The sequence below is a fragment of the Heptranchias perlo genome, chromosome 12 (assembly GCF_035084215.1).
Source record: "Heptranchias perlo isolate sHepPer1 chromosome 12, sHepPer1.hap1, whole genome shotgun sequence".
NCBI lineage: Eukaryota > Metazoa > Chordata > Chondrichthyes > Hexanchiformes > Hexanchidae > Heptranchias > Heptranchias perlo.
In genome coordinates this window covers 18,898,425-18,912,433 of record NC_090336.1, presented here as the reverse complement: position 1 = coordinate 18,912,433, position 14,009 = coordinate 18,898,425, and the positions used below count along the sequence as shown (strand labels likewise).

At 48.4% G+C, this 14,009-nt stretch overlaps 1 protein-coding gene across 2 annotated transcripts in view; it reads left to right on the top strand.

Annotated features, from left to right (window-relative positions):
- The window catches only part of th (tyrosine hydroxylase), a 49,797-nt gene that overhangs the window by 26,457 nt on the left and 9,331 nt on the right, over positions 1-14,009 (top strand). For both annotated transcript variants that reach the window (XM_067993479.1, XM_067993478.1), the window contains exons 7-8: positions 9,418-9,563; positions 10,930-11,065. In XM_067993479.1, coding sequence (XP_067849580.1) covers positions 9,418-9,563; positions 10,930-11,065 — 282 coding nt within the window. The remainder of the gene's footprint in view (positions 1-9,417; positions 9,564-10,929; positions 11,066-14,009) is intronic.

Sequence of the window (14,009 nt, the reverse complement as noted above, 5' to 3'; positions counted from 1 at the left end):
GTGCATTCCCCTACATTGCAACAGTGACTACGCTTCAAAAGTACTGCATTAGTTGTGTACTTCAACGCTTTGGGATATAGAATCATAGAATCATAGAAAGGTTACAGCATGGAAGAAGGCCATTCAGCCCATCGAGTCCGGCTCTATGAAAAGGCAATCCAGCTAGTCCCACTCCCCACCCTATCCCCGTGGCCCTGCAAATTTTTTCCTTTCAAGTACTTATCCAGTTCCCTTTAGAAAACCACGATTGAATCTGCCTCCATCACCCCCTCGGGCAGTGCATTCCAGATCCTAACCACTTGCTGTGTAAAAAAGTTTTTCCTCATGTCACCTTTGGTTCTTTTGCCAATCACCTTAATTCTATGTCCTCTGGTTCTTGATCCTTCCGCCAATGGGAACAGTTTTTCTCTATCTACTCTGTCTAGACGCTTCATGATTTTGAATACCTCTATCAAATCTCCTCGCAACCGTCTCTGTTCGAAGGAGAACAACCCCAGCTTCTCCAGTCTATCCACGTAACTAAAGTCCCTCATCCCTGGAATCATTCTAGTAAATCTTTTCTGCACCCTCTCTAAGGCCTTCACATCTTTCCTAAAGTGCGGTGCCCAGAGCTGGACACAATACTCCAGTTGTGGTCGAACCAGTGTTTTATAAAGGTTCATCATGACTTCTTTGCTTTTGTACTCTATGCCTCTATTTATAAAGCCCAGGATCCCGTATGCTTTTTTAACTGCTTTCTCAACCTGCCCTGCCACTTTCAACAATTTGTGCACATACATCCCCAGATCTCTCTGTTCCTGTACCCCTTTTAGAATTGTGCCCTCTAGTTTATATTGCCTCACCTCGTTCTTCCTACCAAAATGTATCACTTCGCATTTTTCTGAGTTAAATTTCATCTGCCACGTCTCTGCCCATTTCACCAGCATGTCTATATCCTCTTGAAGTCTATCACTATCCTCCTCACTGTTTACTACCCTTCCAAGTTTAGTGTCATCTGCAAATTTTGAAATTGTGCCCTGTACACCCAAGGCCAAGTCATTAATATATATCAAGAAAAGCAGTGGTCCTAGTACTGACCCCTGGGGAACATCACTGCATACCTTCTTCCAGTCCGAAAAACAACTGTTCACCACTACTCTCTGCTTCCTGTCACTTAGCCAATTTTGCATCCAAGCTGCTACTGCCCCCTTTATTCCATGGGTTTCATCTTGATGACAAGCCTATTATGCGGCACTTTATCAAATGCCTTTTGAAAGCCCATATACACCACATCACCGTATTGCCCTCATCGACCCTTTCTGTTACCTTATCAAAAAGCTCTATCAAGTTAGTTAAACACGATTTGCCTTTAACAAATCTGTGCTGGCTTTCCCTAATCAATCCACACGTGCTCAAGGGACTGCTCATTCTGTCCCGGATTATTGTTTCTAAAAGTTTCCCATCACTGAAGTTAAACTGACTGGCCTATAGTTGCTGGGTTTATCTTTTTTGAACAAGGGTATAACATCTGCAATTCTCCACTCCTCTGGCACCACCCACATATCTACGGATGTTTGGAAGATTTTGGCCAGTACCTCCGCAATTTCCACCCTTACTTCCCTCAGCAACCTAGGATGCATCCCATCTGGACCGGGTGACTTATCTACTTTAAGTACAGCTAGCCTTTCTAGTACCTCCTCTTTATCATTTTTGAGCCAATCCAGTATCTCAACTATTACTTCCTTTACTGAGACTCTGGCAACATCTTCTTCCTTGGTAAAGAGAGATGCAAAGTACACATATCCTGTGGATGGTGAAAGGTGTTATATAAATGCAAATCTTTTCTGTCTTTCTTTGACTGTGACTGGTAAGAGATTTGGGGGGGGGGGGGGAAGTTCGATAGGGCCCATTTTCAGGTGCGGATAGCTTGATCCACTATTACCCCGCGCCCGATGGCCCCTACAAAGGCAGCACGTGAATTTCGAGCTGCCTGCTACTTACCATGATATCTCCGTTCAGCCAATGCTACCTGCACTGCTGAGAGGCTGCACGGAGAAGAGGAAGCCTGAAATGGGGCATGCTCAGCGAACGTCATCGGCAGCCTGCACCTCTTAAAGGTGCACATTTAAAAGGGACATGCACAGTTCACGAGGAGGAGGGAAAGACGGCCGCAATGATGGCAGGACTGGCGTGAGAGAGGGTCCCATGCTTTTCGGAAGATGCACTGGAGGCCCTGGTGGAGGGAGTGGATGAAAGGAGGGCCAGCACATACCCGCAGGCATTGTAAGGCTGTGGCGCAGGAAGTAAACGCCAGGAACATTGCACCACACATGTGGATGCAGTGCCGAAAGAAGTTCAATGATTTGACACGAGTGGTCAAGGTGAGTGAATACAAGTGTCAAGTGGCACATTCTACCAACTGCACCAATACTCCATGCATCACACTCCCCGTCACCCACCCACCAACAAACACTGCCCATCCATACCCAATGCTGCACTCGGCATGCTGCATCTCACCCATACATAGTACCACACTTGCAGGCCACACAACCACCAGTCACAGGTCACACACACAGGCAGCTATTCGAACACGACAGGCACATCACCCACATACCTTGCAGAATACTCACTGACACACTGTCTTGCAGGAGAAGGTGGCGCATGACAGCTGGCAGTAGGAGAGACCCGAGGGTGGACGGGCACGTTTACACATCCTCACCCCCCTAGAGGAGACAGTGCTCAGGATCATTGGGCGGGCCGTCGCTGCAGCCGTCACAACAGCCGCGCTGGAGGTCCCGATGAAGGGGATCTCTGGATATCTAATGCTCCTTCTTGTTTCACACATCTCCCTCCTCCCATAATTTTTTCTGACTCACGTGCTGTCGATGCTGTCGGCATGCACCTCTTACTTGCTCCTCTCCCCGCTCCACAACTCAACCTGTTTCCCTTTGTCATTGCAGATACCCAAGAACACGAGGCAGCACCATCCAAGGAGGAGAAGGAGGAGGAGGACACTGAGGCCACACCGTCACTCGATCTGACACTCGCATCCACCAGCTCATAGACTCACACTGGGTGTCGTTTAGAGGATAGGTTAGAGGAGGGATCTGCACGTGGTGAGACACTGGGCACAAGTGAGCAGGAGCCGGGGCGGGGGGAACGGATACCACAGGTGCCAGCTCGCTGGAGGGCGAGGTCGCTCACTAGTTCTGCAGCAGAGTCATCAGATGAGGACATTGATGGGCCAGGCTACAGAGTACGGCTGATGGGTGTACACCACCAAATGCTTGGGGCACTGGAAAACCTGCCAGAAAGCCTGCGCACAATGAGAAGGGGCATAGAGGAGTCCAGCTCCAACTTGGCACAGGGCTTCGCGCAGAGCTGGGAGCTCATCCTTTCCAACATGGAACGGGTGGTCACCTCCATCAGCACACCTGTGGAACCCACTATGATGCAGCATCTGATGACTGATGTCGCGGCTTCCAAAGCAGCACAAACCGATGTGAATCAAAGGTCTGCAAGATACGGTTGCTGCTCAGACTGTTGCAATGGAAGCTCAGACTGCTTCTATCGTGGCTCTGGGGACCACTGTTGAATGGGGCTTCCAGGGCTTCACAGCACTCCAGCAATCCGTTCTCCAGCTGATCACCAGGATTGCTGAGGCGCCGCCCCTGGAGAGTGCAGTGACGCCATGGCAGTCGGACCTGCTGTCCTCTCTCAGGATGACAGCATCCCTGCTTCCACCCCTGCCACTCAGCCACTGCTCCTGTTGTTGCCTATTGGCCAGCCAGGCCAGACTGCTGCTGCCCATGCTGAGATGGTGCAGTCTGAAGCCCTCCCAGCCCAGAGCTGCTCGAGGTCATCCTCCAAGGCCATCTGCACACTCCTGCATTGAAGACCAGCAGCCTCCCACGACCTATGCTCCAGCCACTGGGGAAGCACCTCGAAGGAGCACCAGGATAGGTAAAGGCACACGAACAATAGGCATTAAGGCAATGCACAAGGGTGAATAGTTCTGTTCTATTTTCATAATTTCATTTATTCATTGATACTGACCGAGCTGGCCGAGTCCTGAAGGACATAGCTGCCAGACTGGGCCTATGGCAGTGGTGAGCGAACCAACATGAGGGATAAACCTAATTGACCTCGTCCTCACCAATCTACCTGTCGCAGATGCATCTGTCCATGACAGTTTGGTAGGAGTGGCCACCGCACAGTCCTTGTGGAGACGAAGTCCAGTCTTCACACTGAGGATAACATCCAACGTGTTGTGTGGCACTACCACCGTGCTCAATGGGATAGATTCAGAACAGATCTCGCAGCTCAAAACTGGGCATCCATGAGGTGCTGTGGGCCATCAGCAGCAGCAGAATTGTATTCCAGCACCTCATGGCCTGGCATATTCCTCACTCTACAATTACCAACAAGCCAGGGGATCAAGCCTGGTTCAATGAGGAGTGTAAAAGAGCAAGCCAGGAGCAGCACCAGGCGTAACTAAAAATGAGGTGCCAACCTGGTCAAGCTACAACTCAGGACTACATGCAAGTTAAACAGCGGAAGCAACATGCTTTCCAAAGAGAGAGCTAAGCGATTCCACAACCAATGGATCAGATCAAAGCTCTGCAGTCCTGCCACATCCAGTCGTGAATGGTGGTGGACAATTAAACAACTAACGGGACGAGGAGGCTCCGTGAACATCTCCATCCTCAATGATGGCGGAGTCCAGAACATGAGTGCAAAAGACAAGGCTGAAGCGTTTACAACCATCTTCAGCCAGAAGTGCCGAGTGGATGATCCATCTGGGCCTCCTCCCGATATCCCCATTATCACAGAAGCTAGTCTTCAGCTAATTTGATTCACTCCATGTAATATCAAGAAACGGCTGAGTGCACTGGATACAGCAAAGCCAAGGGCCCCGACAACATCTCGGCTGTAGTGCTGAAGACTTGTGCTCCAGAACTAGCCACACCTCCAGCCAGGTTGCTCCAGTACAGCTACAACACTGGCATCTACCCGACAGTGTGGAAAATTGCCCGGGCATGTCCTGTCCACAAAAAGCAGGACAAATCCAATCCGGCCAATTACCGCCCCATCAGTCTACTCTCAATCATCAGCAAAGTGATGGAAGGTGGCGTCGACAGTGCTATCAAGCGGCACTTACTCACCAATAACCTGCTCACCGATGCTAAGTTTGGGTTCCGCCAGGACCACTCGGCTCCAGACCTCATTACAGCCTTGGTCTAAACATGGACAAAAGAGCTGAATTCCAGAGGTGAGGTGAGAGTGACTGCCCTCGACATCAAGGCAGCATTTGACCGAGTGTGGCACCAAGGAGCCCTAGTAAAATTGAAGTCAATGGGAATCAGGGGGAAAACTCTCCAGTGGCGAGACTCATACCTAGCACAAAGGAAGATGGTAGTGGTTGTTGGAGGCCAATCATCTCAGCCCCAGGACATTGCTGCAGGAGTTCCTCAGGGCAGTGTCCTAGGCCCAACCATCTTCAGCTGCTTCATCAATGACCTTCCCTCCATCATAAGGTCAGAAATGGGGGTGTTCGCTGATGATTGCACAGTGTTCAGTTCCATTCGCAACCCCTCAGATAATAAAGCAGTCCGTACCCGCATGCAGCAAGACTTGGACAACATCCAGGCTTGGTCTGATAAGTGGCAAGTAATATTCGTGCCAGACAAGTGCCAGGCAATGACCATCTCCAAAAAGAGAGAGTCTAACCACCTCCCCTTGACATTCAACGACATTACCATCGCCAAATCCCCCACCATCAACATCCTGGGGATCACCAGAAACTTAACTGGACCAGCCAAATAAATAATGTGGCTACAAGAGCAGGTCAGAGGCTGGGTATTCTGCGGCGAGTGACTCACCTCCTGACTCCCCAAAGCCTTTCCACCATCTGCAAGGCACAGGTCGGGAGTGTGATGGAATTCTTTCCACTTGCCTGGATGAGTGCAGCTCCAACAGAAGCTTGACACCATCCAGGACAAAGCATCCCACTTGATTGGCACCCCATCCACCACCCTAAACATTCACTCCCTTCACCACGGGCGCACCATGGCTGCAGTGTGCACCATCCACAGGATGCACTGCAGCAACTCGCCAAGGCTTCTTCGACAGCACCTCCCAAACCCGCGACCTCTACCATCTAGAAGGACAAGGGCAGCAGGCACATGGGAACAACACCACCTGCACGTTCCCCTCCAAGTCACACACCATCCCGAATTGGAAATATATCGCCGTTCCTTCATCGTCGCTGGGTCAAAATCCTGGAACTCCCTTCCTAACAGCACTGTGGGAGAACCTTCACCACACGGACTGCAGCGGTTCAAGAAGGCGGCTCACCACCACCTTCTCAAGGGCAATTAGGGATGGGCAATAAATGCCGGCCTCGCCAGCGATGCCCACATCCCATGAACGAATAAAAAAAAATGTGACTTTGAATTTGCATTTAGTGGTGGTTTTTATTTGTGCAACCAGCTGAGGGGGAAAACCAATGTGCAATCAGATGGAGGGCGATTTGATTGTCTTGTGGGAACGGAAAGGTGGGGAGTGTCGGACTGTGGGTGGGGGATGTAGTTGACAATATTGATTGTGGGCATGAATCAGGCAAGTACACATAGCTCTTGCAGACAAGGTGTGTGGTCCCTGTTGCACCCTTGCGACTTCCTCCACTTCCTCTTCCGGCTCCTCCCCCTCCTTAGCCTATTCCTGCTCCTCCTTCTCAGCTTCTTCCTCCTCAGCCTCATCCTCCACCACCTCTGGCTCAGGATCTTCTCCGATCATTGGTGACAAAGGCTGGTCCCTCATGATGGCGAGGTTGTGCAGCATGCAGCAGACCACCACAAATCTACCCACCCACTCAGCAGAGTACTGCAGGGCTCCTCCAGACTGGTCCAGGCAGCGGAAGCGTTGCTTGAGGAGGCCTATGGTGTGCTCCACAATGTTGCGTTTGGCAGCATGGCTCTCATTGTAGGGCTGCTGTGCACCAGTGTCATGAGCCGTGGCATGGGGGGAATAGCCCTTAGCGCCCAGTAGCCAGCCTTTGACTTGCCGAGGCGGGTGAAAGATAGCTGGCACGTGGACTGCCGCATGACGAAGGCATTGTGACTACTCCCTGGGTAGCGGGCATCGACCACCATGATTCGATGCGTGTGGTCGCACACCAGCTGCACGTTGAGGGAGTGGAAGCCCTTTCGGTTGACGAAGACGGCCGAGTTGATATGCGGGGCACGCAGGGCAAAGTGCGTACGGTCAATGCCACCCTGCACCATGGGGAAGCCAGTAATGCGAGTGAACCCCCGTGCTCGCTCGTTCTGTTTGTCTCTGTCAAGAGGGAAGGTGATGAACCTGTTCCTCATCTGGTACAGTGCGTCTGTGACCTCCTTTATGCAGCAGTGCACTGCGTACTGCGAGATGTTGCACATGTCGCCAGCAGAGGCCTGAAATGATCCTGAGCCGTAGCAATTCAGCACCACGGTAACCTTCACAGCCACAGGCAATGCTGTCCTCGCCCTGCTCTGAGGCTGTAGTTGTGGCCGCACCAGGTGACAGATCTCAGTCACGGCTTCCTTGGTGAACCTCAGGCGTCGGATGCAATCCTCCTCGATCATGTTGAGGTAAGAGAATTGGTCCCGGAAGGCCCTCATTGGATACGGCATCCTGCTCGGTGCCCTGCCCCTCCTCGTCCTCCCTCTCCTCATAGCTTGACCTGCTATGCGTGCCCTCTCTGCATGCTCCCAGTCGTGCTCAAAGACTACCGGGAGCCCTAGCAGAACACCCAAGGTTCACTCGTTTAATCCCGGGGATGAGGGGGTGGACATATGAGGAGAGGTTGAGTAGATTGGGACTCTACTCATTGGAGTTCAGAAGAATCAGAGGCGATCTTATTGAAACATATAAGATTGTGAAGGGGCTTGATCGGGTGGATGCGGTAAGGATGTTCCCAAGGATGGGTGAAACTAGAACTAGGGGGCATAATCTTAGAATAAGGGGCTGCTCTTTCAAAACTGAGATGAGGAGAAACTTCTTCACTCAGAGGGTAGTAGGTCTGTGGAATTTGCTGCCCAGGAAGCTGTGGAAGCTACATCATTAAATAAATTTAAAACAGAAATAGACAGTTTCCTAGAAGTAAAGGGAATTAGGGGTTACGGGGAGCGGGCAGGAAATTGGACATGAATTTAAATTTGAGGTTAGGATCAGATCAGCCATGATCTTATTGAATGGCGGAGCAGGCTCGAGGGGCCGATTGGCCTACTCCTGCTCCTATTTCTTATGTTCTTATGTTCTTATGAATGTTGTTCAACCACAGTTGTAACTTTCCGAACCGTAAGGCAGTACCTGCCGAGCCACTCTCAAATGTACTCTAGGAACTCTCAGTAAGTATAGGGAACTTCAAAAAACACTTCCTATTCCACCGGCAGCTAGAAGCAATAATCCAGCAACTAACCTTCCACACCTACATGGTCCCTTTAAATAGCACTGTGGGGGTCCTCCAGGCACTGTAAGACACGTTCAGGTGGTCGTGGTTAAGACTGTGCGTTGAGTTGAGTGTTAAGGTCCAAAATAGTGTCTATCACTTTAAGTCAGCATTGCACACTGATTGTACACATTTTCTCCTTACTTTACATGCTTCCGGCGTTCGGTATTTGTGCATGTGCCTAACTCCTATACCAAAATGGCGTCCGACGCACGTCAGTCTGGATGTTCGAAAGGCCGCGTAGCGCTGAAGCAACTGGCGCTGCACGGCCCAATTTAGCGCCCTTGGTCTCTCACCTATACAGATAATGCTCAATGAGTTTAATGTGTGACCACAGTTTAAAAATTATAGTAAGGCAGTTCTGTCAATGGGCCACTGGTTGAATACACTTCCTGGTTTGGTAATGAGCTGCACAGCTCAGGAAGGTCCCAGGTACAATTGTAGGTCTGTGCTATGTTAGCTGATCTCAGCAGGGCAGTGGTAAATGTGCTAAATTGCCTTCAGTGCAAATTCAAGGAAGAAGCCTTTTAGCATTTTTACATTCAGTGATGGCTGATGAGTATATCGCTTGTCATCGGTGGCACTGTCTAGTGTAAAGCTGGCAGCTTCCAGAGACCCAGTGGTACTGAAGACCCACATTTGTCAGCTGCCATTGGCCACCTTTGAATGTTGAGTTTTTTTATTGAGGCGCAGTGGCACCATAAAACACAACAGGGCAGAGAAGCACATTAGCATTGCAGGTCTCCATATCAGTGCAGCACTCCTAGAACCACATACTATATTTAAGGTTATCCTTAAGACATCAGCAGCTTAGCAAGAAGGAACAGTTTAGCAACAAAGAGTAGCTTGTTCGATCACCAGTGTAGCAAAAGGCCTTTGAATGGTCCGGTGCTCGTTGAGTTTACTGCGTGAGTTGTTGACCTTTTTGATGTGTTGCTGTCCAACAGGAGAGAAGTGTACACGAACCTGAAGACTCTGTATCCAACACACGCTTGTACTGAACACCTGGAGGCCTTCAGGCTGCTGGAGAAACAATGCTGTTACAACAAAGACAACATCCCTCAACTTGAGGATGTCTCCTGTTTCTTGAAAGGTTTGTGCTGAGTTAGGAGACGGACTGGTGTGATCATCTCACCATTAATTTTTAATATCTGATCAAAGAGACTTAATATTTGAAACATCTTGGTTGTGGTTCATTAATGCTTCAGCTAATCATTTGAAATGCAGTGCTGGAATCTGTAGGCATTATCCAGACTTGTGACAGAACAGGACATATCAATTCAGTGTCACTCTTTTAAATAGGAAGGAAGCTATGTTGAAATAACATTGATTTCAGTCTTATGCTGAGTCAGACTGGAGTCATACGCAGCTACTGGTCTCAGACTAGGAACAAAATAAATTCCATGTATTGAGATACAAAGTTGTCAGACTGAAGTTATACTGCTCACAGCACCATGCTGCAGGTCATACTGAGGTCAATCACAAAGGAGCTCTGCGCATACGTGCTTGGACGTAGGCACTGAAATCTGCCCCCAGGCTATGTAGTGTTAGAAGCAAGTGACGAGGATTGATAGTTTTCTCATCAATTAAAAAGAATCCGTACAAAGTTTTAAAAGTTCCCAAAAGTTACACTTTCACATCAAGGCATGCCCAAAACCACGTGCCAGTGTAACAGCTCCTTTAATGATTCAGGGCAGCTAACATCAACCCTGCGCTGGGGAAGGGAAAGATATGTCAGGGATCCCACTCGTGATTGCTCTCGGTCTGTACAGGTTCAGTGAACTGCACCTAAGCTATCAGGAGAGCTGTCTTAAAGTTACTTGGGCAACTATTTGTTGGCGCCTGCCTCGAAGATCGGGCCTCTGTGTCACCGGTACCGGATCCGAGGGAGGGGGGGGGGTGGTGATCGGGAGAGGGAGACGAATGGGAGGAGGGTGATTGGGACAGGGGATGACCGAAAGATGAGAGCAACCAGGAGGGAGGGTAAAGGAGGCTGGGATTGGGAGGGTAGTAGCAACTTTCCGGGGTGTGGGGGGGTGGTGTGGGGGTTAGGGTGCAATCAGGGGGGTGAAGCCGATTGGTGGCTGGCAGCTGCTCACGTGGCTTGAATCTGGAGCTAGGACTAACCCATATAGCAGAGGGGCCCTCAATCAGGCGTATTCAAAGTGCCTAATGTTTGTTTCAGCCAAGAGCCCTGGTCGCCTATTTTATTTCCCATACCATAATGAGCGTGCGGTTCCTGCCCGCCATATTGGAGATTGGAGGCTTAGACGCCATTTATCGCCGGAAAATGGACACATGCCATTGAATTTCTAGGCCTCTATATCCTGTATCAGTTTTCATCTATAAACTCATAAAATCAAAAGTTTAATGTTCATATAACGAAAGAGAAGACTGCTGCTAATGTTATTACATGTTCTAATTTAGTGTAACCTGTGCTTCATTTTTGTCTGTGTCAGAACACTCGGGCTTTCAGCTGTGGCCTGTAGCCGGCTTACTTTCGGCCCGCGACTTCCTGGCGAGCCTCGCTTTTCGAGTTTTCCAATGCACACAATACGTAAGACATTCCTCCTCGCCAATGCACACTCCTGAGCCGTAAGTAGATATATAAAATAACCACAGGTAGCAAATTCTGGAAATTAATTAGTGAAAAATTACAATAAAACAAGAAAGTGCTGGATTTGCACTGCAGGTCTGGCAGCCCCTGGTGATTTAGCCGGAAACCCTGGCTGTTTTCTTTATGGATGCTGATAGGCCTTCTGTGTATTTCCATCATTTTCCGGTTTTATTTCTAGGTACAAATTTCTGTGTGATTACAGGGCAAGGTGGACTGACCCAAGACTGTTTCTTTGCCCATAATGCACAGCACTTAAAACTAATACAGTTAAAAAAATCTCATACGTCAAGTGCTGACATTTCTGCAAAATGTTTACTTGGGTAACTTTGCATCAGAATCACTGTTTTATATATGCATTTACAAAATACGCACAGTAAATGGAGTGCTACAAATGGCCTCAGTACCCATGGGCTAGGGAGTAATCAGCCAGATCCTAATCTCTACCCAGTGACCTCCACAAAGAAGTGAACGAGTGGGTATTAAGTGGGGGGAGGATGGGGTTTTCCATTGTAGACACTTGAGGTAATTTCACATTGGATGATAATATAAAACGCATGATATTGGCTTGAAAGCAATGGAAACAAAAATCAGGAGAAGTGTTTAACAGGTGGCCGAGCCGATATCGTACCTTTTACACTATTGTCCAAAGTCAAAATTACCCCGTCACTGTCTAAATTCACTCATCAAGAACTGCGACTTGAATGAAATTCCAGAGGGCAACTGGCAACAGTGGAACCCATATCTCAGCATGAGTCTCATCTTAAGAGAAGGGGAGTAAAGTGGGGGAAAAAAATGTTATCTGCAGTTGACCAGCAAGAAATAACTCAATTACATGTCATGCAGTGGAACTTCGTAAATTCCTGCTATATAGAATTTTGCAGGGGGTGAGTTGAACAAGCAAGGTGGGAAGGTATGTATTTTCGTGGTAGAGTTAAATTTGCAATGCAAGCTCTTCACTCCACATGCAGTTTAACTGCAGTAAAAATACTTTTGTGGATCAAGTTTCCCTGCAAAACTTTAACCCCTCAAGAAGCAGGCCACCTTATGGTCAGGATTTGCCTCTGGTTTACAGTTGACCCCAGTAGACATCTGTGCACAACAAATGTTCTCATCAAAACAGTTTAGGGACGTTTAAGGAGCATTAGTGATTGGTGCTAGGTGATAGGTGGCAGGTAATTAAACTTATAGGATTAATATCAACTTGTGAGAGGGCTCTTTATCAACCAGTACGAGGCTCATTAGCAGCCCATTGTCTTTAAGATAGGCAAGGTCTGAATGTGACTATATATGCCCCGACAAGCCCAGACAAGTACTGAACGTCTGGCATTTTGAGGCATCAGAGAAGTTGGGGACTTCTATTGTTTAACCCCCGAAACCCTCCAACAAATTTCAGACACCTCCCAAATTTTCCTATGAGTCTCCCACTTGTCCGTTATGATCTCCTGTCTGCCGTCCGGGCGGACTGATTTTCGTTTCTTTCACTAGCAATCTTATTTTTGTTTCAGCTGCTTCTGACTGTTCAGTGATTGGATTAGCCCATTGCAATCATGTGTCCTGCATGGAGCTGACAACCCAACTGTCTAAATGTGGAGGTGTTGGCGGCTGAGGTGCAGTGTGACCACTTATCGGCATTTGCTGAAAACTCTCAATGCCAAAGAAGAGCAAAATAGTAAAACCTTGTAACCAAAGCTTCGCCCTTTGAAACTGAATCAAAGGAACTTTCAGTGACACTGTAACTCTTGTCAACTTGGAGCTCATGGTTTGATAAATATTGAAAGCCACCACCGCCCCCGCCCCCCCCCCCCCCCCACCCCACCCACAGATGGTGTTGACTATGTTCCAGTGAATGATTGGCATAAAGGAGACCCAGTGAACATAAAGGACTAGGGTTTATGGGAAATTTGTGGAAAGGGTTCTACCTTGGTGTCGGGAACCTCTGGAAGCATGACAGGCAGAGCTATTTAAATTGAAAGCTTCTAAAAACCTGGGATTCTGGTTTAGTGGACCTGGTAGAACACAATCTTTTAAAAAGCATTTGGACAGTTACATGGGTAAGATGGGTATAGAGGGATATGGGCCTAGTGCAGGCAATTGGGACTAGCTTAGTGGTATAAACTGGGCAACATGGACATGGACATGTTGGGCCGAAGGGCCTGTTTCCATGTTGTAAACTTCTATGATTTTAATCCACCACTTCTTCCATATCATCTATATCCAAATAACCCTTTTCCCATTCATTAGGAGTAGGATGTGACAAATCCAAAGTCAAAGATTCAGTTGGCGCCTTAAGCAGCAGAATCTCCTGTGTCGGGGAACATTTGTTTAATAGACTGAATTGGCCATTGATGGAAGTGCCCATCAGTCTTAAAATGCAAGGTGTTCTGATGGAAAGGATCTTGAATAGGGTCTCGGGCTACCCCTGGCATGGAGCTACTGCGTCTCAAAACTGTACTAACTAAGGAATAGGATAGGACAATCGAGAAGTGGTGAATGCTGGGGAAAGACCTGTACAAAGCTTTCTCATAGGTGATGAAGCACTATTGATAATTGCCTCAGACCTCGGATTGAGTAAGAAATCAATAGGCTTTTCAGACTCCAGTATCCCAAAGGAATAGAATGTGAGAAGAACATTGACTGTCAGGCAGGAGATCATGGAAGTTAATGTTTGGTGTTTGGGACATTCGGCCTGAAATGCCATGGGGGAATTGCCATTGGATAGACACTTACTATCAATAATGATCCTGAAGAAGGCTTGATCTGTGGAAGCTGGTTCAGTTCAAGATGCAGGAACAGAACAAGTTCTTCAGAGGCCTGCCTGAGGAAATCTGCAATCCGCAGCAGTTATAATATTGCCTCAGAGCAGGATGATGTGAGAGCAGGTAGGTGGACCTTTGTAGTGTTGTCTGGTACTGATCAGAACCA